Here is a 26598-nt window from a genome sequence, read left to right on the forward strand (position 1 = left end):
TTTCAGATATGCCCACTGTCACTTACCTTCTTGCTGTGGGTTGCTGTGAAGGGCTGGCTCAGTGTCCTCAACAGCTTCCCTGGATATTTCAGTGCCCCTGGCTGAATTTCCTTTTGTTAATTAACACTGGGACTCCTCTTGGGGCTCCCAAGACTGTGGGCAATGTGGTTCAAGTGCTGTGTGGTGTACTGGCTGTGCCTCTGCTCCCATAGCCCAGCCTGCTGTTGATGCTTTGCTGCCTGGGCAGACAGCTGGCAGGACCATGCTGGCACAGAGTCGGTGTTCCTATACCCAAGCCCAGCACCAGACCACAGCAGTGAGCTGGAGAATTTCACAATAACTGCTCTTCTTTAGCCCTCAGTGAACTATGGCTCCAGAAGGGAAGTTGTCATATATGGGCAGGTTTGGGGACCAAGATCTGACTTCTTTCATTTATTTAACACATCGTCTTGATCAGGTGCAGGGTAGGCTCATGATGGATCCTGGCTGCTTGCCATTCCCAAGGCTGGGAGAAAGGAGATTTCTCTTCCCCAGGGTGTCCATAATGTGTTTGCCTGCACGGCTGCTGCAGAGCCCTCCGGGCACCGTTTGGTTTTAGTCTGTCTCCAGGGTGCTGCTCAGCTCTGCTCGGATATTCCTCTGATGAGTGGGCAAGACAGGAAGCAAATACCTTTCTTACAAAACCACATACGGGCTTTCAGTGGGTGATGACACTTCCCCAAACTATCTGTCTAGTGAATGCACTTTCCCTCCTGCTTGTTTATATTCAGGGAGTGTTGCTTAGCTGCTCAGGTGAGCCATAGTTGTCAAGAAAGATGTCAGTTTCAGGAGAAGGCTTTAATACAAGTCTTCCTGCTGTTCCGTGTGATGGTGGATGACATGCCAATGTGCCAAGAATCAGGGGAGAAGGAATGGGGCACTCTGCTGGGTCTGGCACAGGAGCCATGGTTGGGAGAGTGGCTGCGGCAGTGCTGGAGGTGACATTTTACAGCTGGCCCAAGATGCTGATCTACAGTGCGACCAAGCTGGTAATTCAGTAGATGAGAGGTCTGATGGAGGCGAGCTGGGTATTCCAGTTCAAAGAAATAACCATCAACAAGAAGGGCTGAACTCCTCTAAAGCCATTTCAGAAGGTGTCATGGATGCTATGTGTCTCGTGGCTCCTGGAGAACCTTGGTGGTAGATGCCTGGTACTCTGCACAGTGGAGCCAGAATCCATGGAGCCACAAACATGAGATGCACTTGCCTGGGGTGGGAGCTACCCCGCTGAATCCTGGCTCTGATTCTGTTGTGGGAACTATTGTCAGCCTGGTGGAGGGCATACGTGTGTAAACTGGGCACCTGCTGCACCAGATGGAAGGGAAAAGTGCAGACCTACCTCCTGGTAGTCCTCCTTAATGCCCAGGGAGAGTGGCTGGAGGTGGGGATCTACTGGAGGAGCTGTTCAGCTGTAATGCAGATGGGCAGGATCCCATTTCTAGGTGGGAAGAGGAGCAAGGGGCTCAGCTGCACACACCTGGATCCCTTCCATGGCCATGGGTCTCCCAGTGCTGTGTGTTCAACGCTAGTGAGGTTGTTCAAAGAGGAGGTACACAGCAGCACTGACTGCACTCTTTAGCATTGTTTAATGTACTATTTCCCCCTTTAAGATTACTCTTTTAAGCTCTAGATAGCTCCAGGAAGCCTGGACTGAGGCCCATGTCTCCAGGGCAACTTACAGCACTCACCAGTCCCTCAGTACTCATTATAGCCCCCGATGAGGACACCTCAGTGCTGCCCTTCAGTAAGATCACATATTACTGGCTCTTTTTTCTTCCTCTTGCCCCAGATCTTTGCACTTTACATCTAAAAGAAGGGGCATGCAGGTGGGGAGCAGCACAATTTATGGATCAAAGATTTATATGCTGCTGCGATGCTGTATTTTTTCCCCACAGTGGCATTTTATTGCCACAAATTACCAAACAGGCAAGGTTATGCGAGTGACAGCAGGCAGAGCTGTAAAGGACAGGAACAAATGGCAGCAGGAGAAGTACCCAGAGGAGAGGGGGAGGTCTGACAGAAATAAAAGAAGGCGGGACAAGCATCAGAAATCAGTTTGCTTTACAGTGGGATATATGGTTGAAACATGGGAATCTGTATGCTATCTCTGGTACATGGGCATGATATGGGGATGGGAGACCAGGTGGTGGTCTGGGTTGTGATTCTGCAAATCCTTTGTTTTTAACTTTCTTTTTTTTCCTCCCTCTCCCTAAATTGCCAGGTCCTTCTCTTCTGCAGGCCACTTTTTTGGGGGGGGAGGGGGAGGGGTGTTGGTGTTTTTCTGTTGGTTTGTTTTGTTGGGGTTTTTTTATTTTTCTGTAGAAATGGCAGGGTTTTAGTTGTTGAAGGGTTTTTTTCCTGTCTTCAGGGTGGCGTCAGCAGGGAGAAATAGGGGTTCCTGGAAGGTGGTGGCATTCAGAGGACTATTAAGAGATGTTTTGCTGTGCAAATAGTTGCTGTATTTTCTTACTTTATGGTTGTGGAGAGTGCAAGTACCCCAGTCTTGCCCTTTTTGGGGGGCAGGATGGTCACTTATCTCCATCTGAATTAATACATTCAGTATCCTCGATGGTGTGTGGGGGACAAGCACCAGCCCTTGGGCAGAGGAGTGTTCGAGACATTCTTTGGCTTTGGTTGAGCGATTCTGTCTGCGTCCACTCATCCAAGTTAGATCAGCTTAACTTCAAACAAATGTAAAAACTGAGAGGCTGGAGTTTGGCAGAAGCATTAAGGGTGCCTTTGAGCTGCGGATGCTACTCAAAGCTGCTGGGGAGCTGTCACTCTATTATTCTTGCAACAAAACACTACCGGAGGGGCTGAGAGCCTCAAAGGCTCTGGAGCCACAGCCAAAATTGCATTTAACTTTCAGAAATGTGCTACAGCCATGGAGCTCACCATGCCAGCCCCAGGGAAAGTCAGCACCGACATGTGCCCCTCCTTGCTGGCAGCACAGAGGGGATTCAGGGGCACCTTTGCACCACAATGGACCATTACACAGGACAGTTTGACTTGTCTGTTCCAGTGCTTGTAAAAGATAATTTCCCTTGAATCCCAGTGCTATAAGCCAGGTATTTAATCTTGCTTGAAGGGAGCATGTCTGAAGCATGCAAGGCATCACAAACAATAGTAAGCAATCAATAGGCTAAATCCTGAGGTCTCTTACCCAGACTTTGCTGGAGTAAAGGTTGACAAAGTGCTGAGTAGTTACTCCAGACTTCAGTCCTGAGCTGAGGGTAGAAGTGATTGACTGATTTATTGATGATGCATTTCACTATGAATCTAGCCTGTCTGTAAGTCACAAATGCTCATTTAAGCATAAATCGTGGCCTGCCATGAGCAGATAGCTTCTCCCACAGCAGAGCTGGGCAGAAAGATTTTAGATGAATGGCTTATTTGGTGAAAAATAGTTTTGGATCAACGCAAATAGCTTGTGTTTCTGTGTTGTGCTTGGCAAATAGCCTCACAGAAGAAAGTGAAAGCCCATTTGCGAAAAAGATGAAGAGCTGGATTCTGACATGATGTTTAGATCTCCTTTCCAGCTGGTTTTAGGTTTTCTTCCCAAATCAAAAAGCCAGACAAGTTTCAGAAGATTCCTCTGAAACACTTTTTCCTTGCCCTCTGAAACCCTTTTCCCTTATCCTCTGTTCCTGGCTTCTGCAGCAAAACCAGTGACACACAGCACTTCTAAAGCCTGACGCTGACTCTCTGTGAACCCACACCTCATTTATTTTTAGTTGGCCCAGCAGCATGAGGGCTCAGGCTCTGGCAGGCATTCGTTCAGTGCTGCTGAGCTGTGGTCTGGGATGTGTAAGGCTGCTGGATTTGCTGTCCTGATGGGGGACACGGCTTATCCTGCCTTGATAGAACCTTGGAAGATTTGGAAGCAGGTTACAGCAGCCAAGAACACCTCATCCCCCGTACAAAGCTAGGCAAAGCTGCTCCTGCTGCAAAAGACTGTGCAAGCCCTTTGGAGTTGTCTGTGGTATCACCTTCACCCCAAACTATCAGCAGCTGGGATGTGGCTTGCTTGCTCCCGTGTTCTCAAATTGCCACCCTTATTTTGATTCCTTAAGCTGAGTAGTTTCTTACTATTCAGGAATAAAACTATGCTACTCTATCACCTCCATAGCTGTTTTCCTTCCTCATAATGTTGCTTTTTTTCTTTTGTTTTGAGCCTGGCTGCTGCTGGCTGCATTGCTGTGGCTCCCGGAGCCTGTGCTTACTGTGGTAGCATGTGGGTGCATCCGCGGTGGATGCTGTAGGAAGCCTCTCAGACAGATTTGTGCATGTGTATATGCCTCTCTCAGTATTTCCTGTTAATTAATGGACGCTGGAGTCTGTCGTCTGTAACAGCACTCACTGGCGGGTGATAAATTGTTTGTATGACAAGATGGCAGTGGAAGCCCGGTGAGCTGCGGCTGTCGGCGCTGGGTTTGGGAGCCAGGGGTGAACGTCAGTCAATAACTGGATGGGAAGAGGGATGGTGAAAAGCCCAGCAGCTGATTTCAAGATCCCTGAGGAATCCTGCCTGCTCGTGCTGGACGAACCCTTGCTGTGGGCTCCAGCAAAAGGGCGACAGTGCTGCACCAGACCCCATGACGAACTGGCACACCCCAGCCCCGCTGATGCTTTTTGGTGTGGAGGGAGGAGGAGGAAGGGTCTTTTGCCATCCAGGGGGATGGATGCTGGCTGGAGCTTGTAAGGATACACTTGGAAGAACTTCTCCTGACCCACACTGCATTTTGCTGCCTCTCATACTACAGAAAACACATTGTGCCAGGGCTTGGGATCTGTTCTCCTGCAGTGCTATGGCTTCCAGCAAACCCTGCTTGGTAGCTGGAGTGCCCTGCAATGCTGCCAGCACCAGAAATCCCTGACATGCTTTACCTGCTGATGCCAGCATGCTAACTGTGGCACAAGGCTTGGCTAGGCATCTCTGTGTGGGACCGGTGCTTTTGGTGACCTTGATGGGCAGCCTTCATGGCAGCAACTGTTTCTACAGCACCAGTACCTGGGTTCACACCACCAGCAGTGGTGGTTGAGGTGCTGTGTTGCAGAGCTTACCAGGCTTCATGGATGTGGTGGAGTGTGGGGCTGGATGTGATGGGTCTGGGCTGCTGGTGTTCACAGTGTTCTCAGCCTGGTCAGTTGTGGTTCTGAGCCCAAACTGAGCCCACACTACAAGCCCTGCATAGGAGACTCATCCTAGGGAAACAGTGCTGGCTCCAGAGTCCAGCCACCTGCGGAGCAGACGTGGACTGACATTGCTTCTTGCTGCATTCCCAGTGGGACTGCTTGCTGCTGCAGCCCTCTGCGTGCTGTGCGCTGTCAATCCATCTCCATTCTGGCTGGCACGCTGAAGCTGGGGTTTAATCACCCGTTGTGCTCACTGGGACTCCAGCAGCCAGAGCAGGGATCCCGCTCAGGAGGACAGTGTGGGATCCGTCCTGCCCTGGGACCTGTTGTGCTTCCCACGGTGCAGGGGGGGAAGTCTACATTTACTGGGAAACAGAATTATCTGCTTCCCCAACTGGGGAAAATAATAATAATAAAAAAAGTGCCTTCCACTAGGTCATGAGCCATTACCTCGAGGGGCCCTTCATCAGCTGATGAATTCTACTTAATAAAATAAATACTGAGAGAAAATGTAATTGGATTTCATTTATTACCCAGTTCCGCCTAGCAGCCCCAGATTATACAAAAGCAATTAGAGAAAGCTCTCCATTAATAGCTATCTTCAAGCCGCCCAATGGGTTCATTCCATCAAACCTTCTGGCTTGTGTAATTTCCTTTCTTGGAGCTCACTCCTGGCCGGGGGAGGATGTGGGGTGCGCAGCGCCATTGCCAGCAGCCTGTAAACAAAAGCAGCCCTGTCTAACATTTGCACAGGCATCGTCTTCCCGAGCATGTGGCTCAGCCAAAGGGTATCCTAGTTTAGGGCAAGAAGCCAGAGCACCTGGGCAGTTTGGCAGCAGCCTAAGGTTTGGTTGTGCCTTCCCTGGGATTAGAGCATCCTTCCTCCACTTGGCATTGCCACACGGTGAATCTGTGCTGCTTGGCAGTGGGTGGGTGTGCAGAGCCCCACGGGGGCATCGGGTATAATGCTGTCCACCTGAGGGCCTGGCTGGTTCTCTGATACTAATTTTTCCTGTAATGCCAGTAGGTTGCATCCCAGCTTCTGTCCCTGGCACCTTGCAGGGACACAGAACAATACTTCCCCTTCCTTGGTTTTTGCTAGGAGCACAAGGAAGGCCTGGTAAAGCTTGCTAAGGCTGGGTGGAGGAGGATGACTCATACTATCTCCCTGAAAATCTTACGGTAACACAGGGAAGCATGTTTGAGGACAGTCATAGGGCAAGGACCGATGTCTGGCACCTGTTGTCACTGAGGACAATGGCAGGTTAATCTGCAGCACAGGCTTAATCTCATATCTTTTTTCATAATCCCTGTTTACAACAGTGGATAAGGAAAGACAATTACAGTGAAGAAGGTCACTGGGGGGAGAGATGCTGAATGATCCTGGAGGATGGTTAGCAAGGAGTGGTCCGTGGTGGAAGTAGAAGGGGATGTGCACATCCCTTGTGTGTGCAGCATGCGTGTCTACAGCCGTGAGAGGGTGCAGCCCTCTCCCTCACTCTTTCAGAGCTTGAAGCGCTGGAGAAAAATTGTCTAGCCATGCTGCCTGCTTTTGGGCCAGTGTCATTTATGAAGGGATCACATTTTTGTTCCACCACAGCAGATGCAGGGCTGGGGGAGAGAAGGGATTTTAAAGGTTGGTCCACTTGCAGTGTGGAGGAGGAGGGAGGCCTTCAGGGCCCAAAAAAGTTCTTAGCTTCTGCCTGGAGGTGACATTGTCTTCTCATCCCAGTTGTTACTCTGGGCAGAAGTCAGCACCCTTTCTCAGTTCAGACAACCAGATCTGTTCCAGCTGATGCTTTGATGGAGCCAGAGTGGCTCACCAGGGAAGTACCAGTGCCCGTCATGCTTGGGAGTCTGCACTCGGCTTGGGCATCTTTGGTCACCCCTGGTGTAAATACACTCTCTCACCCACTGCCTCTTCTGTCTTCTTTCCTGGCTCGCTTTTCATCCCCTCCCTTTGATGCCACAACATCCCTGGCACGGGGCTGAGAGTGAGGTTTGAGAGTAACAGCACAGCCAGGAAGGAGCTGATGTTTAGTTTCAGACAAGAAACAACATAAGGCGTAATGCAACCGGAAAGGTGAGGGCAGATGGAGAGGGCCAGCAAGGCTGTGTGGCTCTTCATCTTCATTACAAGGCTAATGTCTGTGGTCTTGCTTCCATGCTGCTTGCCAACAAGGGAGAGATGGCTAGTGAGCAGAGATGTGCAGGGAGAGCTTTGCTTACAACAGGCAAGCCTGGTCCTACTGGATGATGAGAGAATCGGAAGGGGAGCTACTGGGGGAAGCAAGCATGGGAGCAGGGAGGGGCACAAAGGTGATGTAATGGACGAAAGGGACAAAGAGGGACACTGTCCATGATGGGAGCTGGCAAATGCCTTGTAAATGCAAGCTGCCTGCTCACCCTGGGTAGTCAGTCTGGAGAAAGGTGGAGTGTTTGAGAGCATAGGAGAGGAGTGGTTGATGCTGATATAATTATGGAGGCAGGGGATTAATCTTGGCTGGTGAGATGGAAAGTGGTATGGGGGCTCCTTGCTCAGAGAGGGAAGAATTAGAGCATGATATGGTGAAACTGTGAGTCTGAGAGGAGGGCTGAGGAAGAAGGTGGAAACCTTTCTAGCATGGAATGAAGGATGTGCAAAGGTCAGACACTGACTGTTCAGCTGCCAGTGATGTTCCCTCCTTCCCAGAGCAACAGCTTGCCTTTGGGCTCAGTTCTGAGATGACAGAAAACTCCAAAAGAAGTAAATCCAGCCTCCAAACTGAAAACTGCTTTTTCCGAGCCACCCAACAGCAGTGACCACATGAAACCTTCCTTTTTTACCTCACTGTTTCTTTTTTACAGAGGTCTTTTATTTATACCCCCTTAAAATCCCTGCTGTTAAAGCAGCCTTATTAGGATGCTGCCCTTCACTAAGGAACTCTGCTATCGAAAAAGAGCATTAAAGATTCAACAAATAGCTGAGAATTGGGATTGATCCTAACCTCCCATAAATGGGAGTACCTTCCCCCATTAATCAGCCTTGGTTTTCACTTACAGGATGATGGCCTCAGTGCTACACTTCTTCAGGACTAAAAGCATGTTAAATATTTATCACAGCTGAGTATTCACTTCCCCCCCTATTGCCAGCTAAGATCCACTGCTTAAGCCTGCGTTGGCTTGACAGGTTGTGTAGTGAGGTGGTATGCCATTAGGAAGCCTCTTGTGCCAACGTGCTCTGCTCATTTGCTGTGCTAAGCACAAAGAGATGGTGGCATCTCTCATCTCAAAGCATGGTCAGCATGGGACTGTATCATAAAGTCTCTCTGCTGGCATTTTGCACTATTAAATTAAACATACTGAGGATAAGATGCTTGGGTCTGCTCTTAGCATAGGGCTGAATCCTCCACACTGCTCCATGTCTCTCTTAATTTCAAAAATAGGATTATTGCCTCCAAACTGCTTTGTAGAAGCAGCCCTCTGTCTGTGTGGAGGCTTTGCCCCATGCCAGGGTCTTCATTAGCAGTTCAGTGTGGTGCTGTTTGCATTGCCATGCCTGGAAACATTTCCCAGTTTATGACCATGCACTCTCCAATGCTGAAAGGATGCCGGCAGTACTCTCTGCTTTTCCTTAGGGTGCTGGGAGAGAGTTTTTATTGCCTTTTGAGGCTTGAAATGATGACAGGGTGTTCCATGATCCAATTATTGGTCTATAGATATGTAGATACATCCTTGCTAATTGTGCCAGGTGTGCCCTACCATTTCAGGGAGCAGCTATTCTAGGAGCATCTCTGGAAGCTGCCTTTCCATTTTGCTCTCTGATCATGTCCTGGCATTTTTTAAAAGATGGCGCTTGACTTTGAGAGTTGCTGATGAACCCCAGAGGCTGGAAAAAGCATTGGCTGCCCCCTACCTGGGGTGCCCTGGAGTGCTGCTGAGAGCAGACCCTGAGGCTCGATGGGAACAGTTTATCTGCTCAAGAAGAGCTCCCTGCAATGTCAGGTGGAGTTTTACTTCTGCACCGGGGCTCAGCACAGACTTTACTTGGCCAGTTCCAAGAGCTGAGATGTTGTTGCTGGGTTAGTGCTTCCTTTTTTTTTTTTTTTTTTTTTTTTTTTTTTTTCCCAACTTGTTGGTTTGGCATCATCATGATGCATCTCCCTGTCTTGGCACCCACCCCCCACCGCCCCCACCTCCAGTTTGAGCTGCTGATGTGCGCAGCCTTGTTGTAGCCGTTTACATGTACAGGCGCACAATGTGTTTCATTATCCTTGTCTCAAACTTGTTTTGCTGCTGTCACGCACCAGAAAAGTTAAACACGTCTGATCAAAGGCATGTAAACACAGCTTCAAAACAAATGCCCTCGAGTCCTGCCAAAAGCACAGAGCTGTCTCCCAGCAAATCACGTCTAGTATTCCCCTGCCTGTGCCTCCTGCTTCTCCGAGCGGGTGTGCGATGCCGCCTGGTCTCTGGGAGCCTCGTGGGCTGCCGTTTGCAGCAGGGAAGGGTTGCCCACTGGTTAAACAGACTGCAGAGAGGATTTGCACCAGCAAGGCAGCTGGGAGGAGAGCGGAGCCTCAGCCTCAGAGCAGGAAGGAAAAGCTTGTTGCATCCTTGCACATGAGAGGCAGCAAACCCCAATGGTCTGCAGCTCTGGTGGGTCGAGGGAGAGCAAAGCATGGTATGAATTGGCTGGAAATAAAGGTGCCAAGTGTGCTTTTTCCAGGTCTACCCTCTACTGGTGTATTACCCTGATGCAGAAGCTGTAGGACCAGGAACGCCCAAAGCTACTGCTGCCTGTGCTGCCAGGACATGGCTGGGTTTTGGGCTTGGCTTGAAAGAGAGTCAGCCAATTGCATCATTTGTGGGATGAGAGGAGCCGGGCTAAGGATGTGGGGATGGTCCCAGACCAGGAGATGCTTCTGGTTTGCTGGGTTTCCAGCCCTTGGGGAACACGGAAGGGTGAGGTGAGGTGAGACTTTCATCCCTGGCTCGGGGATTCTGATGTCACTTGATTTCCCATGAGACTGATAAAAACAGAGAATTCTCTATTGTGGCAGACAAGTCAGGTTTTCATCTTACTACAGCTTTACAGAGGCCTGGATATGCATCTTAAATAGGAATGGAAATCTTTGGGCTTTTGCAGCCTCTGAGGGCAGGTGTTTTCAGAAAACACTGGCTCCTTTCGAATCTGCCAAAAATCTATTCACAGCTTGGCTACCAGCACGGCCAGCAAATAGTTTGGGAATTCATGAGCTTGTGAACTGACCCGGACTCTGCAAATGAGTTGCCCAAGGTCTTTGCCAAATGCCTTTGAATAATGGACATGTCAGAACCAGATGGGGTTGCAAATGGCAGGTTATTAGTGTCCGATTCCTGTGCCAAGCAGTGCTGCACGTGTGTGCAAGCACACAGTATGTGCAGGGCTCATCCCTGGAGAGAATGGAGTGGCTGGGGTGCCGCAGGTAGATGATCCAGTGTGTCTCCTTCAAACCACCTAATCGCATTAACAGTGGAGATAAAATCTCCATCGTCCCCCACACTTGGGCTGGACAGTAGCAGGCAGGCAGGCTGTGAAATGCCCTGCAGGCAGTGGGGACATGGTCAGAGGTTAACGGTGGTGTCAGCCTTCATAAATCATCCCTAATGAGACCTGGGAAAATGTTGGGTTGCAGCTCTGAGGCATGGCTTGGCTCCGTTGTCTTCCCTTTACTTTAGGCTTTTTCTGCCATTTGGCTTCCAGGATTATCTGTGTGAAACCTTTGTGAGGCTGAAGGCACTGGAGGCTTTCCTGTGTGGTGAGGAGTCCTGGGCTCTTCTCTGGCACAGGCTGGCTGATGTGCTGTGGATCCCCCTTTTATTTTCCCTAAGGACAAGTTCACGTGTCCCTAGGGTGCCAGAAATCTCGGCTGGGGGGTTTTGCCTGTGTCCTCCTGTGAAGGAGCAGCATGTTCTGCACTTGCTGATGCTGGGTTTGGGATGCCTCCAGGTAGAACCTGAATCATAAAGTCTGGCTGGTCCAGTGCTGCCTTTGGGCATCATTCTGGTCAGACAAAGGGCTGCAGGGCCCTCTCTCAAGCTTTTCTCCCAGCCCTTCTCACTTGCACTGGAACCACCTTATGGAGGTGTCACAAAGTCCGTTTGCTTTGTCTGGGAGAATCCACAAAATAAGTTGTGCAAGGTAGGAAGATGAAAAGAGGTTATGAATGTCCCCACCAAAGGCTGCCTCTGGGGCTGGCAGTGGTGGGCTGCTCTAGGCTGTGTGTGGTCCCTGCAAAAGCTGCCAGACACCGGCCGGCCGGGACCCTGGGAGGAGTGAAGCAGGGTACAGTGAATACTCCCTCCGATTTATTATTTATAAAGTACTGTCACAGCCCTGGCAGTGTTGGGACTCTCAGAAAAGCTGTAGGAATGTACTAATTAAAGAACACAATGGGAGTGTAAATTGGGAAAGCTCCCCAGGGGGAAGCAGCCCTGGGGGGAGCTAATTTGCCAGTCCCCACTACTCCCCTGCAAACTGGCTGAGACACTGGAGCAATTAAGAAGGAATTTGAGTGTTAAATATAATCTGAAATTGTGTTTTTGGCGCTTTTTTTTTTTTTTTTTTTTTGTAATTGGTTTATTTTTTCTCTTGGATAACTGTGTTACCCATTCTGTAAATGCAACCTTAACCCTCTGCTCTGCTACAGTAGGGGTTTCTGTGAAATTTTTTGGTGGTGGCAGTGCTGGTCTTTTTTGTTGGAAATAAATTCAGGTAAGCCTGCCAGCACCAAGGTGGCATGTCACCCCCTTGTGTGATGAAGGATATATAGTCCCAGGGCAGGGCTAACAGTAGACAGTTAGAGAGACAGTCCCTGACTTTGGAATCATAGAATCACAGAATGGTTTGTTTGGAAAGGATCTTTATGATCATCTCACTTCAACCCTGGTATGGGCAGGGACACCTTCCACTAGACCACATTGTTCAGGGCCCCATCCTGCCTGGCCTTGAACACTTCCAGAGATGGAACATCCAAAACTTCTATGGGCAACCTATTCCAGGAACAAAGTACTGATTGTCAGAGTTGTCTCCTAAAATCCATCCTAAAAATATGACTTTTTTGGCTGGTCTTTTTTCCTTTCCATTTCTCTTTTGTGTGGCCTGGCTTACTTTTCTGTGCTGTTTTCACTTATCTTGCCCTGCTCAGGAAATACATGTATTTGGTGTCATTTGAGCTGTGGCCAGTAGTGTGGACTCAGGGTAGTGGCTGTGTCTTATTTCTCTTTTCCTGCCAACTTCTTTTATATAGTCCAGGGTGAGAAGACAAATGGAGAGACTGTCACAGATGTGAGGTGAAGTAAAAACATGCTGAGGCTATGGTGGTCAGTAAGGGGTAGCCATCAGCTCATGTGCTGCTTGGTGCTGGGGTCACAGGTTAGCTGTCTCCCTGTGTCCCTAGGTATGCAGTTGAGCAAAGGGTTTATATTCTTGGGCTTCGGGTTTTTTTCTTTATCTTTAGTACACACCTCAGTGTTTACTGGAGGGTCTTCAAAGCTTGTAAAAGAGCTTTGAGAAGAAAAACTGGTGTGATTGTAGCTGGGGTAATTTGTGATGGCTTGGTTGTTGGATCATTTTAAGATCGTGTTCTCAGGCAGGCAGTAACTAGTGTGTTTCAAGGTCCTCCTCCCTCTCTCATCTTTATCCTTCTGATTAGCTTGAATATTTATTACATTTTATCAATAGGCATTAGTTGCCTGAGATTGTCATCCATTGCTAGCTACTGTATGCAAGGGTTTGAGAGCTCTCGAAGCCGAGACATCTACATCCGACATCGGAAAACATCATAGATGTAGATTCATGTGATAATGAGAACCCTCAGAGCAGTAGGATTTTGTCTGCCTGTGCGGGCTGACGTGCTCTGGATAAGGTAATGCTTTGTGATGGAACAGCATCCCTGGCCCTAACCCTGAAAAGCCTGAATTCAGCCCTGCATGAAGGTTTCAGAGCATCCCCCTTTCCCCCAGGGATATTGGGAAGGGAAGCCCCCACCCACACAACCCGCTGCAGCTGGAGATTTCTGCTGCCACCAGACCGGGCTCCACCCCCAGGGTCAAGCCACAATACCCCATGACCTCCTTGCTGTGACTGCTCCTTGACAGCCTAGTAGCTCTTCATCTCTGGCCACCTGGATCCATCAGCTGGGTGTGGTGAAAAGTCACACCGAGCCCAGGAGCTTGGAGAGAGCCCCTCCCTAGCTGGGGCTGGATGAGCTTCTCCCTGGCCAGGGCAGGAGGGTCTTCTGGTGGAGCCGCCTGTGGTCCTCGTGTCCCATCATGGGCCACATCTGCCACTGGGCAGAAATGGGCTCTGGGATTTCAACATTGTTCAGAAGATTCCTGCCAGGATCCAGAGCAATCCCAGCCATTTTCCTCTAAGCCTGCCCGTATTTATTGCCATTTGTTCTGGTTTATTTTTCCAAAAATAAAAATTGGTTGAAGGAGTACGAAAGCTGGGGAGGAAACAGGCTAAAGGAGCCTGAGGAAATAAAGATTTAGAGATTGTGCTGCACCCCCTCCCTTCTCACCCCCATCTCTGAAAAAAACATGGAAATATGGAATTTAAAACCCTTCCACTTTTTTTTACTGTAGGGCTTACAGACTCCATCTATTACCCACAGTAGGTAGTCTGGTAAGGCAAAACAGCAGAAAAGTACTATTTTCCCTATTTGAAGGTGGGATGGGTAGGGCTGGGAACCTGCGGTGGAGCCAGGAGCATGACCCATACCTCTCCGATCACAGTCTGTCCATTTTTCTTTCTCTACTGCCTGCAGCACCAGTGATGGTCTTTTAGACACTATGCTGGGACCTGCTGACACTCAGGATTGCATTCAGGTTCCAAAAAGGCATTTTCCATTGTGACCTCTGACCAGCCTATGCTGGGGTATCCAGTTTTCCCCAGAGCTGGTGCTGATCACTCTCCCTTCCTCCCTCACCATCTGAAGTTAGTTTCCTCTGGAAGACAGGGGTCAGGAATACTCGGGTGCTGACGGATCAGTATGTGCTTTCCTGGATCAGGGCCTTGAATTCCTTCTGCCTGTCCAGCTGGATGCGGGATCCCTTCAGGGCTTGCAGCACTGAGGAGATGCTGCAGTGGGGCATGCGACCCCAGCAGTGCAGCAAAACCTTTCGCCTGCAGCCACCGCTGCTGCTTTTCTGCTGGCAAAAGAACTCACCTCGACTGTGGGGATAAATTAAAATCAAGGAGCAGCTGCTGTGTACCAGGCTGGGTCAGGCTGATGGTGGATATCGGTGCTCAGTCCTAACCCCAGCCAGCTCATTTAACTTTCTGACCTGTGAGACAGCAGCTTCCCGCTGGGAAACAGCCCTCGGCTTTGCTTGTCCAGTCTTTGGGCAGGGGAAGAGGCTTCCTGCGAGCGGGCGGTGTGCGATCGCAGTCGAGGGACAGGGTAAGTCACCTTCTCTGCGGGGTTGTTTGCACAGCCGCGGGTGGCCGTGCCCGCTCCAAGAACCCACATTCTTCCCTGCGCCGAATATCCGGGACAGGCATCCCCGCGCTCTCTGCGCACTTTCATTTCCGTCGGCGAGCCTGGGGAGTCTCACCCGAGCATCCGAGCACCGGGGCTGGCCCTGCATCATCCTGCTGGTGTTCCTTGCCTGGCCGATGGCACCACGGCCCAGCCAGCTCCAGGCTGCTCCAGAGCGCCGGAGGAAAGCCGCCCGTGGGAATGCCGCCTTGGAATGCACAGGCAGTTGCTGCCGTCTCGCTTGGCGTGGCTCGCCGGCAGCCAGGCTGTCGGAGCAGGAGGCTCTGTGCGACCCCAGGGCGCTGACAGCCTCCCTGCGCAGAGCCTCCGCTGTCACCCGGCGCGTTGTTTTGTTTCTCACCAGCCCTCCCGCTGCCCAGCCGAGCCCTTCCCTGCGTGCGGGTTTTACGGCGCTGCCTCCGGGACGCTGACAGCCTGCTGACATCCGTGGGTTGTGGGCTTCTCCCCTTTGCGCGGCTGCCTCCATCAGCCCGAAACCCCAGCGTGAAGCCCATCTTGATGCTAGCAGGCGCTGTGAGATTTTCATGGCTTCTCTCTGTTCTTTCCTGCTTTGCAGAGAGCTCCAATCCTGCCCCGTTTGTCCCGAGACTCCAGAGTGGCGAGCCCCGCGCAGGCAGCACGCTGGGGCAGCTGCCTGTGCTGGCCCTGGGATTTACTGCAGGCAGTTTGTTTTCCCGAGGAAGTCACTTTCCAAGATAGCATCTGGTCTTTTATGAGGTCTGATCAAATAAGGTGGTATGTGTGCAAGCAGGGGGTGGTGTTTTTATGTTTGTACATGTATTTTAAAAGTTTTATAAATAGGGGAGTGATGAGATGCTTCCTTAGTCCACAACTGCATCTCTTGTGCCTGTGGTTTTGCTGAAATTATTACTGGATCCAGAAAGCAAGTTTCTTCTCTGAAACTACACAAGGGCAGTACAAATACTCATGTCTTGGAAGATACACATACTAGCAGCAGTATTCTGCAACACTGATGCAGAATTATTCTCTAGCAAGATTATTCACAGCACAAGAGGCAGCCAGCCACAAAGGTTGTGGGGGAAAACCAAATACTTCTGCACACAGCTTGCTGGCCCATTGAATCTCTTCAGAAAATAGCAAGAGACATAACCAGTTCTTAGGGGGCTAGAGCTCAGTTTGCAAATAATTTCCCTGGAATTAATAAAAAAATAAATAATAAAAGGAAGTTTCATAGTCTGTTTGTGGGCAGAGCTGGAGGGAGAAGCTATATGCAAGTTTCCAAAGGGACTCTGGGATTTCACTGGTGCACAGCAAGTCCTGCATGGAAAAAGAATGTGATGGAAACTTGCTGTAGAGCTGCTTCTGCTTGTATTTGTTGCTTTTAAAGCTTTGGCTGAAAGAAAGAAAAGGAGAAATGGAGGTGCAGGTCTTGGGTGTTAGGTTTTGGGGGAACTTCTTACAATGACATTGGAAGGAGGATTGGCTGAAAAGCGTTGTAGGGATAGGGGAGGGAACTGTGCTATCTGCAGCCCTTTCATTAATGGGTGGTTAATAAGTGATGTGCTAATGCTGTGTGGGGACCTGGTTACTTGTGGCTTTCCATCTGGGAAGTTTTAAGTGTGTCTACAGAGCTGTATCATCTCATTTAGATTTTAATGCTACTACCTCACCTCTTCCCCTTCCCTTTCTTCCTCTGTGTGCATCCCTTTCACTCTTTCTAGGCTGGCTGCAGCAGAGCAGGTAGGCATCATCCCTTGGCACAGAGCTGTGTCCCCTGTGGGAAGCCTGGCTGCCTGGGAGGCCACCAACACATAAACTTCTCCAGGTGCTTCGGACAGCTGTGGGGATACAGCTGTAGGGATACAGCCACCCCAGTGAGACCTGTTCTGCCTTCCTGCTGGTTTTCAGAGTATCTACTCCTTTCCCCTGCCTTTACAGAGGCATGTCTGGATGTGAGTGCTTAATCCCCTCTCCTGTGGTGACCTCCACGGAGCCCACCCTGCCGACAAAGATAACACCACGCCGAAGCCACCCCTCGGCACATCCCCAGCTCCGGGATTTGTTTTTCATTTCCTCTTGGTCTCCCCTCTCTCCCACTGTGAGATGTAAGGGTTTGGCAGCAGATCCCATTCTCCCTGTTTGCTTTCCTGCAGAGAATAGTTTCTTCAGGGTGTTGTGTTAGCAGCAGTGGGGGGCTGAGCTGAATCCACTGATGTCTTCTTGAAGAAGATGTGAAAAGCAAATCTATGATGCATGACCTAACCTCCTACCTCCTTGCCACATCCCAGGGGATGACCACCAGCTTCCCCAGCTCCTTCCTTTTTTTGCTGTTCTGTACACTTTATTTTTTTCTGGAAAGTTTTTAAGCTATTCCTATAAACTTGTACAGAAAGGGGAGACAAAATGTCACCCCTGTGAGACAGAATGACAATAAGAGCTGGTATTTTCACTACTTTAAAGCAAGCCATGATCAGATGGAACCATGTTTTTCTTTGCCACATGAGAAAAATACTACCTAGAAACAAACAACAAAAAAAAAACCCCAAACTAAACAAATCCCACATTCTCTATGGGATATAGAATTATCAGCTGATTCAGCATCTGTACCCAGGCTTTGCTGCTCGGCTAAACCTACACCAGGGTGTCACTGCAGTCATTTCCAGTTTTGTACCAGCTGTCCTACAGGCATCTCTGAATGATGACAATGGGATGCTGTGTGCAGGCACTGGTTTTTATGAAGATCAGAGCTGCTGGTCAGGGGTAGATGATGTTTCACATGACAAACTTCTTTTTGCTGTAGGAATGACCAAGAAGCCATTTAGATAGAAAAGAAGGATTTGGGGGACAAGAAGCTATTTGTGTGTGTGTGCATGTTTATAAGGGTGATGGGAGAGGTATATGCTTTTGATAAATCCTTTTACTTTGGCTCAGTAAAGGGCCAAAGAAAAAATAGCCCTGAGCTTTGATTGAAACCCTGGGTGCTGCTTTACCACGAAAATGCTACTTGCTGTTATTTGCACTGCTGTGAGATATTTACTCAGTGCCTCCTGCCAGCAAGTGTTTACATCTCTCAGAAGCAGCTCGCCCAGCAGAAACTTGCCTCACATCCCTGTTTCTGGCTCCTGTTGGGGCACCCAGCCCTGTGGCTTTGAAGACACTGGGATCAAGGTACTGTAGCAAGGCTACTGTGCTAGTATAGCTCCTGCTTTCGCTTCTTCTGGACACTTAGTGCTCTCCCCAGAACCTTTGGGAGATCTTTCCAGGGCTCAGTGGAAGCAGGAGGAAAGTGCCTCCTCCTGGTTTTGTCCTTTGTTTCTGCCTCCACCACTGCTTGCTCAGCTGTCGTCCTGCACTCTGCAGAGGGCAAGTCCATTGCCGTGAGCAAACAGCACCGGGGACCTTCTGTGCCCAGTGCATGCACTGCCCGAATTCAAAGACACCTTTCCACGAGGGCTTCATAAACCACGCTGTTCCCAGGCACGTTTCTTACCTTTAGCTGGAGTTTTTCTGGGAAACAGACACAAACCGTTCATGGGAAATTATTGCGAGGTCTTTGGTCAGTTCTGGGTGTGCATTGAGGAGGAGCAGACACTGCCTCACCATGACCCAGGAGCCCCTGCTCAGTTCTCTGCCCTTGCAGAGCAACAGAGCAGATAAGAGATAGCTGCCTCATGATGTACACTTTTTTCCCCCCAGCTTCTCATTTGGGATGAGGTGAGCATAAGCAGGGATTAGTTTGTTAAGCTGTGACAGTTCATTAAACTTCCTGGACTTTTTCTCTGCATTTCCTCTCCAGACATTGATTGTGGCTGAGCTGGTGTGGGAGTGTGTGTACAGATACTATGGGACAGGGCAGGCAGTGGAAATTTTTGAGATTTTAGTTTCCAGACACCCTTATCTATTGCAAAGCCCAGCGAATACTTGCAAGAACTTTTGCATTTTTGATATTTCTATTTTGAAAAGCCTCTGGAAGTAAAATTCCTTTTCCTTGGCTATTTTTTGCTTTGAAGCAAGCCTCTTTTTGTTTTTTGGTTTTGTTTTGTTTTGTTTTGTTTTGTTTTGGGTTTTTTTGGTTGGTTTTTTGTTGGGTTTTTTTGGGTTTGTTTTGTTTTGTTTTGTTTTGTTTTGTTTTGTTTTGTTTTGTTTTGTTTTGTTAGGAACTGATGGCTAAGGCTTAGATGTGTAAAACTTCGTGAAATTAAGGGGAGCTATGGCCTGAATCCCCTGCATGGCTCTTAAATCCTTGGACTTGTAAACAAGGAGCCTAGTTTGCAGCTGGCTTTCAAAGTCAGAGGAAAACCCAGAAGGCTGAAGGTAAAACAAGAGTCATGCACACAGGGAAGGGAGCAATGTCCTGTTCTGTGATTAATACCTTGTTAATTGTGGCACAAACAGCAGGGTTGGAGCTTGTGGTAGTGAAGAGTGTTGGGCTGCGCCAGTGAGTTTGACCATCACACCAGTCCTTTTTGGCTCTGATGCCTGTGAAACCCCATTTTTCAGGCTTTACAAGGAGGCACTCAGGGGTCTCTGGGCTCTTGCAGTGGGTTTGGCTGCCCTGTTGGGTTACTGTGCATGGGAATATGCTGCTGGCTGTATTTTCCCCGGTGTGAAAAAGTCATCTTGGAAGGGAACTTAATTGCATGCAAAGCTGTGCCACCCCACAGTGAGCTTCACCCTGCACATAGCACAGAAGGGGCAGCTGAAGGTAGAGATGTGAGAGCATCTCTTGTGTACCCAAAGAAATCTCATTTGATCCTCAGTGGTGGGAAAGGAAACGAAGCAATAACCCAGGACAGTTTAATAGAGTTTGGGTGAAATACAGTTATTTTTGTAAGCTGGTCTCTGTGCAGTAAGGGCTCTTTAGCCCATTTGTTGTGCTTGGCTCTGCTCTGGATGCTGGCATCAGCTGCTCTGCAGGTGCACGTGTCTTTGGCAGGAAGGAGCTGGGATTTGGGGATTCCTTTGTTGTGGGAGGGGGGAGAGCAGGGGGATGGAGAGGGAAAAAGCAATGAGATGATGGTTGTGTCTTTCAAGTGAGTAGGACACACTAGGGAGGCGGAAGGGCACAGCCCAGGGTTCAGTCCTGTCTCAGAGAGTCAGCTGCAGAAGGGGGTCCTCTCCTGGTGGCTCTTCCTGCTTTTCCTGGGACAGCGCAGGAGTGAATCCTGCAGGCTGTGGGACTGTGGAATTAGGGTGAGGCCAGCTCTGGTGAACAAAGTTTGCCCCAGAGATGAGAGCAGCTGAGACAGGGAGAATTTCCTGTCATGTCCCCAAAATTTTGAAAGTCTGGGGCAGCAGGAGGGTTGTGATTTTCCAGAGCAGAGCCCATAGAGATACAGAGATAATATTCTGGGACGGTTTTTGCCATGTACCTACCTATTTACCTCCACCTTTGCTCCTTCTTTCCTGGCTTGTGCTGTGCAGGGCACCAGGAGAGGTCAAAGTGGTCAAAGACACAAAACACTCACAAAAATCAACCCCAAAAAACCCCACAAACCCCAGGTGCCCCTGAAGAAGTGGTTTCACCCTCCCAGCCAGAGGTGGGACAGAATTCCCAGGGTCCCTGTCCCTGAGGCCCTCCAATGTAGTTCTTGGGGGGTATCACTGCTGTAAGCACCCCTGTGCTTGCCAGCTGCTTGCCAGTTTTGGAGCACAGGGACTGGTGGGAGCAGGCTGAGAGCCCCTGTAAGCCCCTGGACAGGGACTATTGGGCCCAGCAGATAGAGGAAGGGAAGAGGCTGATGTTTGCCCCAGCAAAACCCTGCAGATGAGCAGAGCTCTGCAAGCTGGCACGAGCCCAAGGCATCTTTGCTTCCTGCCACCCTTTCAAATTAAGCAAACGATTCATTTTATTTCTTTAATTTTCCAAATGGAAGTGAATTGGCTGCACTGGCAGGTGCCTGATTGACGTTCTAGGGAGGATGGGAGCTGGGGGCTGGGGGGGCTTTCTGATCCATGCCTGCTCCAGCGGGGACCCAGCCCTGTTCCTGAGGCCACTTTGTCCTCTTAGGGACAAGGGATAGTCAGGTTTCAAGTCATGGGTGAAACAGTTGCAATACTGAGCTCCTTTGAGGTCTTTCCAGGGCAGAGGAGAGAGCCGTGGAACCCTTAGTGGCCCCTATTAACTCCTGGCATTTGGTATTTTATGTGTGTGGCTTTTCCTCTTGCCTTTATGATGCCTTGCAGAGCCTTTCTCACACGTTTGTTCAGTCCCTGCCTGCTTCACAGGGATGCTATCAATAAATGACACTGGCTTGGCCAGTGAAGGGGACAGAGTCCCCTTTTGCAGGCAGGTTTTGGGGTGGGATGCTCCCACTGGGGACCCACAAGGAGGGCCATGCACCCCTGCCCTTCTTTGTGTTTGTAGCTGCACCCCCTAAACCTCCCTGGCTCTGCACACAGGTGCAGGGCTCTCTGCAGAGCTCGCTGCAACTCTCCCTGCAGTGAAATAAGTGTCCAGAGATGGGAAGGGGAAGATTATCCCCACTACATGACAGTGATTATCAAATCTATCCGCTGCATCGGTGAAATGAGCGGCAGCTGGTGGCTCGCTGCCCGAGAGCATGGCGTGTAATTAAGGTCTAGCTCACAAGTCTCTGTAAAGATCCCTTCCTAATCTCTGGCATCGCGGTCTCATTCTGGCTCTTTATCCCTGCTGCTGTTTTTCTGTGCTGTTTTTTCCCCTCAGCTGCCCATCCCCATCTCCTGGCGAGCAGCAGTGGGGTAGGAATCCTCCTCTTGACCCAGTCTGGGGCACTGGAAATGCAAACCCTCAGGATCTGAAGGCACTGTTGGCTGTTCTGGAACTGAATCAATCCTAGTATGAGATGCTACCGAATGGCCAGGGCTTTTTCACCTTGCCTCCATCTCTGAAGCATCTTGGCTGCTCCGTGGGGTCCCTGGGAGGGTCTTGGCTTACCATGTAAACCCCTGAGCTGTTCCACTGTGGAGCAAGAGAAACATGATTGTGTCATGATGGTGATCCTAGTGTAAGTATTAAAACAGCAGTTTAATTGGCCATTTGAGGGAGGAAAAAGCAATTCTCACACTCCCCTCACCTGCTCTCAGGGAGGAAATCCTCCCCTGCGTTTCAAACTTGGACTGATGTTCTTGGGACCCATGCTGCTGCTGCTGTGCTTGGTAAAGGTGTTACCAACTCTCAGGCTATTTGTGGCAGCGGGGAAACTGAGGCACAGCATGCTAGCGCAATGCATTTGGGGTTGCTCAGCCTGTGTCCCAGGCCAGCAGGACTCCCAGCAGGGCAGGGACTGGCTGTGGCACAGCAGAACCCACAGCATCCCTGTGCCAGCCCTGTGGAGTGATGGGGTCCTGCCAACTGCTCCCCATCTCTGCAGCATGCCCTGCTGTTCCAGCAGCCAAAGATCAGCTGTGCTGGGGCTGCAAGCCCACATAAACGGAATTTCTGCTTTCCCTAATGCCCTGCCTATGGAGGACAAAACCCTTGGCAGTTTGAGAGAGGAAAGGTAAAACATGAGCTGTCTGTGAGCTGCATGGCAGCCAGAGGGATGCAGATAAAAGCTCTGCTGTCTACCACCACAATAAATTTCATCTCCGGCTAATACAGGAGTAAAAAGGAAACTCGGCAGCTGGGTTTTGTAATCCAGCACAGACAAGGTTTTCTGGGAGACACTGGAGCTGACTCATTTTTACGTGGGCATTAGAGATGTGACAACTTAATTGCGGTGAGTTCTTTGGAAGAGGAGCAGGAATCAATAGGTGTTGGGTAAGACACTCGTTTTAAGATAACGTCTATTTGTTAAATTATAGTAATTTGTCTCCGTGCAGCCTCAGAAGCTGTTAATTGCGAGCAGCCCAGAGGGTCGGCATGCTCTGTCCCAGCTTGAAACCCAAATAGTGTCCGTGCCCTTTGGATGCCTGGGATGGACATGCTGGCAGTGCTGCCGGCTAGTGGTGCCTCTGCCGCGGTTCAGGCAGGAGGGTCCCCAGCTCCGAGGGATGCTGAAGGTTATGAATTCAAACCCTTAAGCGTGTCCTGTAATCCCTTTTCTGGCACGGGGAAGAGGCAGCCTCTTCAATTTCCAGGGCATGAAGGGCCGGAGGGTATGCATTTCCCAAAGGCCAGCCCAAGGCTGCAGGGAGAGCAGCCAAAAATACTCAGCTTATTTGGGCACAGTGGGGATTCGCCTTACAAGGCTGGAGAGTAGTTTGTTAAACCAAAAAAAAAAAAAAAAACAAAACAAAAAAAAAAAAAAAAAAAAAAAAAAAAACAAAAACCCAACCAAAACCAACACACCCTGGGACCAGATGCTGAGTTTTGCATGCTGGGGCCGCAGGGAGGTCTCCACGGGCTCCCTGGGACTGGCTCTGCTCCAGATGTGCATGCACAAACTTCCCTGCTCCTGTCCTGGTCCCACTAGGACACGGCTCTCTAGGAGTTTTCTCTCCGTGGCTTTGGGCTGATGTGGTTCTAGCTTAGAAGCATGTTGCAAGCAGAAGCTTCAAGGGGATACTGTTGCTCCTCGAAGGGTTTCAGGAGGGGGCTCTCACAGAATCACAGAATGCCGTGGCTTTGGAGAGACCTTAAAGATCATCCAGTTCCATCCCCTGTGCTATGAGCAGAAGTGCTGCCCACTGCATCACAGAATTTTGGTGTGGCATGGTTGGACAATGAATTCCCCCAGCTGGTGCATGCTGTAGACCTCCTCTGTAGGTTCAGGCAGCTCCTGGCTCCATGTCTCTTTGAGCCAATTTGTAGGATGTGGATCCAGTGGGACACAGCACACCTGTGTGTGAAGATGCCACAGGAGTAGGGGATAGCTGGAGGTGATGGGTAACACCTCCAGGAACTGTCTTCCAGCTCCATGCAAACCATCCCTCAAAAAACCCGTGCATTTTTATGTATTTTCACAGGAGACAAGAAAGTCTCGACAAGCACTGTGTGTTTTCTACACAGCGTTTCGCTTAGAGTATGCTTTATTTTTCTGGTTTTTCCCTCTGCATTTTCCGGCTCTTCTTTCACTCCCCAGCCGTGTGAGCACAACCTACTGCCACCTGGTGAGAGCTGTCTGATGCTACACATCCCCCTGGGCTGGGACACTTCCCCGGGCTGCCTCCCTACCGGGTCGGCTTTGCCCTGCCCGGCTCTTCACAGTGCACACAGCTGGCACACAAAAGCAGCAAGGGACTGGGAAGAACAACATCCAGATGAGAAAATTAAGCAGAAGAGGCCCTTAATGGAGCAAGGGGTTGTATATTCTCTCTATCTGACACTGTGTATATCTGTTGTGCAGTGATCTGGTCGATGGTGCTTGAAGTGTCCTCCAGAGCTCTTGGGAAGCAGAGGCACACACAACTGGTTTAGTGCTTTGCTGTGGCAGTCCAGCTGAGGAGCAGGACCATGTGGGCCCTGGTTTTCATTCCACAACCAAAATGTGGCTCAAAACCATGCAGAAAAGAAGCCAGGAGACAGTTCCTTCTGCATCTCAGCCCTTCAGTGCAGAACTGGGTGAGGGCTTTGTATCAGCAGCTAGTGGCCACCCAGGGAGACCTTGCCAAAGGAACAGGTGGTATTTCTCCTGGAGTAGGTCAGGGCAAGGGAGTCACATCAGTATCCCTCCCTCAGCACCCTGGAGATGGCTGGGAGGATCTCTGGGGAGGACAATACACAGAGTAGTTAGGAGAAGAGTTGCTCAAACCTCCTCTTTGGTCAGTAAGGTATGAGGATCTTGTCTCTGCAGACAACTTGAGGCCATTTTCTTTGCAGGCCATGTTGCCAGCAAGCAAGCACTGCTCACCCAGGGCTTTCAGCCTTTGGTACAGGCCCCAACATACTCCCTTGTCTGTCTTCAACATCCACTTACCCATCAGAGTGTTAGCCCCTGGACTGTTACTGGAGGGTTAATAACTGAATTCTGCCTTTGGCAGTGGCTGAGCTTTGGGTGCTGGTGCTGGAGGGAGCGGGATTAGACCTTCCCACTCCCATGGTCTCTCACCATCTCCATAACCAGCAGACATCCTAGCAAGAAGGGTTCCACCCTTGTTCCCTGACCTGAAAGGTCAGGATGCTCCAGCACAGCCAAGCATGGAGCAACGTGGGTGTGCTGGGATCCAGGGCATTTGCAGGCAGATCCCACCAGGGCAGCCAGGAAAGTCCTTTGCATGTGGGCTGGATGTGTTAGTCTGCACCAGGTTGTGTGTTTGCATGCTGGAAAGGATATGTGTGTTGATCCATGCACGTGCTCAGAGGGATGGGGAGGGTGCCCATGTCCCACACGCCAGGGGTGTGGAGGTGGTTTCTGTGCTCGCAGGCTCGGGGGGAACAGAGGCGCGCACGTGACGGTCTTCGTGCCTGCACACCGTCCACGTTGATCTCATGTGCTGAGCTTCTCGCAGGCACCCAAAGGAGTCATCGAGCTGCATGCTGATCGCTGCACACTGCCAAAATCCTCTGGAATCCTCTCCCCTGTGTCACCCCTTCCCAGGTCAGCGTCAGGCTTTGCCGCAGCAGGTGCTGAAACCCGTCCCTCCTCGCGACCTGCCTCCCTTGCTTTTCCAGCACATTTTCCAGAGGTCAATCATCCCCTCCCCACCGCTGGATTGCTTTCCTGCTCCTTCCCACCTGCTCCATCCACCCAGCAAATTTTTGGAGCTGGAGAGGAGCTATGGAGGGGTCTTGTTGGGGGAACATGAGTCCGAGGGAGAAATCGATCCTATCATGACTGGAGCTGAAATATTGGAAACACCATGTTCAATCTAGCAGCTCTCGAAGAACCAGGGCTGAATATGGCACTAGCTATTTCTGGCCGCTGGCAGCTATTCCTGGCCTTGACCCCAAGGTCACTACTTTTTTCTCACCTCCTTCCCTGTGCACTGGGGTGAGCTCAGTGCAGGGTGTGCACACTTAGCCAGCTATAAATAACAGCAGCCATGGATGACCCCTTGGAAGGACTCCGAGTGGAAAGCATCCCCAGCTCTGCAGGCAGGCAAGATCCCCTGCCCCAGCGCAGCTGGGGATGATGGGCTCTGCCTTCTCACCAGGGGTAGTTGGGTATTTTCTGGGTGATTTTGAGTCCCAGAGATCCACTCTTCCCTGTAAGCAGCCGTTCAGACTTTCAGGCTGAGTGAGTGTTCATGGATGAGTTTATTTTTTTAATATTTCTTGAAAGCCACTGAAGCTTGACTTGCTGTCCTGCAAGACACCTGGGTTGAGATATCTTTTTTCCTCCAGATTTCTTTTTCTCTGGGGAGTATTGAGCAACCCACTGGATGTGGCAAGGGGCGTGTCCAGGCGGAGGCAGCTCCGGGGGAGCCTGCATGCCGCTACAGCCTTCTGTTCCTCAGTGCTTTCCTCCTCACTCTCCCTCTTTCCTTCTCCATACCCTCGCTGTCTCTGCACTCTTTCCCCCTTTTTTCCCCACTATCTATCCCCCTTTTTCATGCTCTCACCCTCCCTCTCCCTCGTTTTTCTTCTGTGCTTTTCCTTCATCCTCATTTCACTCCGTAGCTACTCTGCACTCGGATACACTCCCCTCCCTCCTCCCACTGTTTGTAGTCCTCCTTCTACCCGATTCCCTTTCTCTGCTTGATGCTCCCTCAGCCCCTCTCTGCAGCTGGGTACCGTTTTGCTGTGCCAACACCAGCTGCCTGGTTTTTCTTGTGGTGCAGCAAATGTTTTCTGCAGCGTTGTGGAGATGGCCGAACAAAAGGATCTTTTCATTTCGGCTGCGGGATGGAGAGGGGCTGCACTGCTGGCCTGAGAGGTCGACGCTCAGGTGGCTCCCACGCCTACATCCAGCCACCTCGCCAGCCTGAGCACTGACCCCCCCATTCATGGAGATGAAGGGAAAGCCTGCTGGTTTGGGGGTCACTCGAGGTTTAGTTAAAAATACCCAGCTTGTTTTCACTTTCACTCCCCCCCTATGCCTCTCTCGCTGTAAAACCAGTGTAATTGGAG

At 50.3% G+C, this 26598-nt stretch overlaps 1 protein-coding gene across 9 annotated transcripts in view; it reads left to right on the forward strand.

The window, feature by feature from the left end:
* Positions 1-26598, forward strand: part of CNTFR (ciliary neurotrophic factor receptor) — a 204346-nt gene that overhangs the window by 56962 nt on the left and 120786 nt on the right. The window contains exon 1 of one of the 9 annotated variants that reach the window (XM_063423264.1): positions 14438-14603. The exons of 7 other annotated variants lie outside the window; for them this stretch is intronic. Coding sequence is in view for 1 of the 2 variants with exons in the window: in XM_063423257.1 (XP_063279327.1) it covers positions 17661-17831 (171 nt within the window). In the remaining variant the exon portion in view is untranslated. Of the gene's footprint in view, positions 1-14437; positions 14604-17636; positions 17832-26598 lie in introns of those variants that run through there. One more of the 9 variants, XM_063423257.1, reaches the window with a different exon arrangement.

Source organism: Prinia subflava, chromosome Z (genome assembly GCF_021018805.1).
Source record: "Prinia subflava isolate CZ2003 ecotype Zambia chromosome Z, Cam_Psub_1.2, whole genome shotgun sequence".
NCBI classification, from domain to species: domain Eukaryota; kingdom Metazoa; phylum Chordata; class Aves; order Passeriformes; family Cisticolidae; genus Prinia; species Prinia subflava.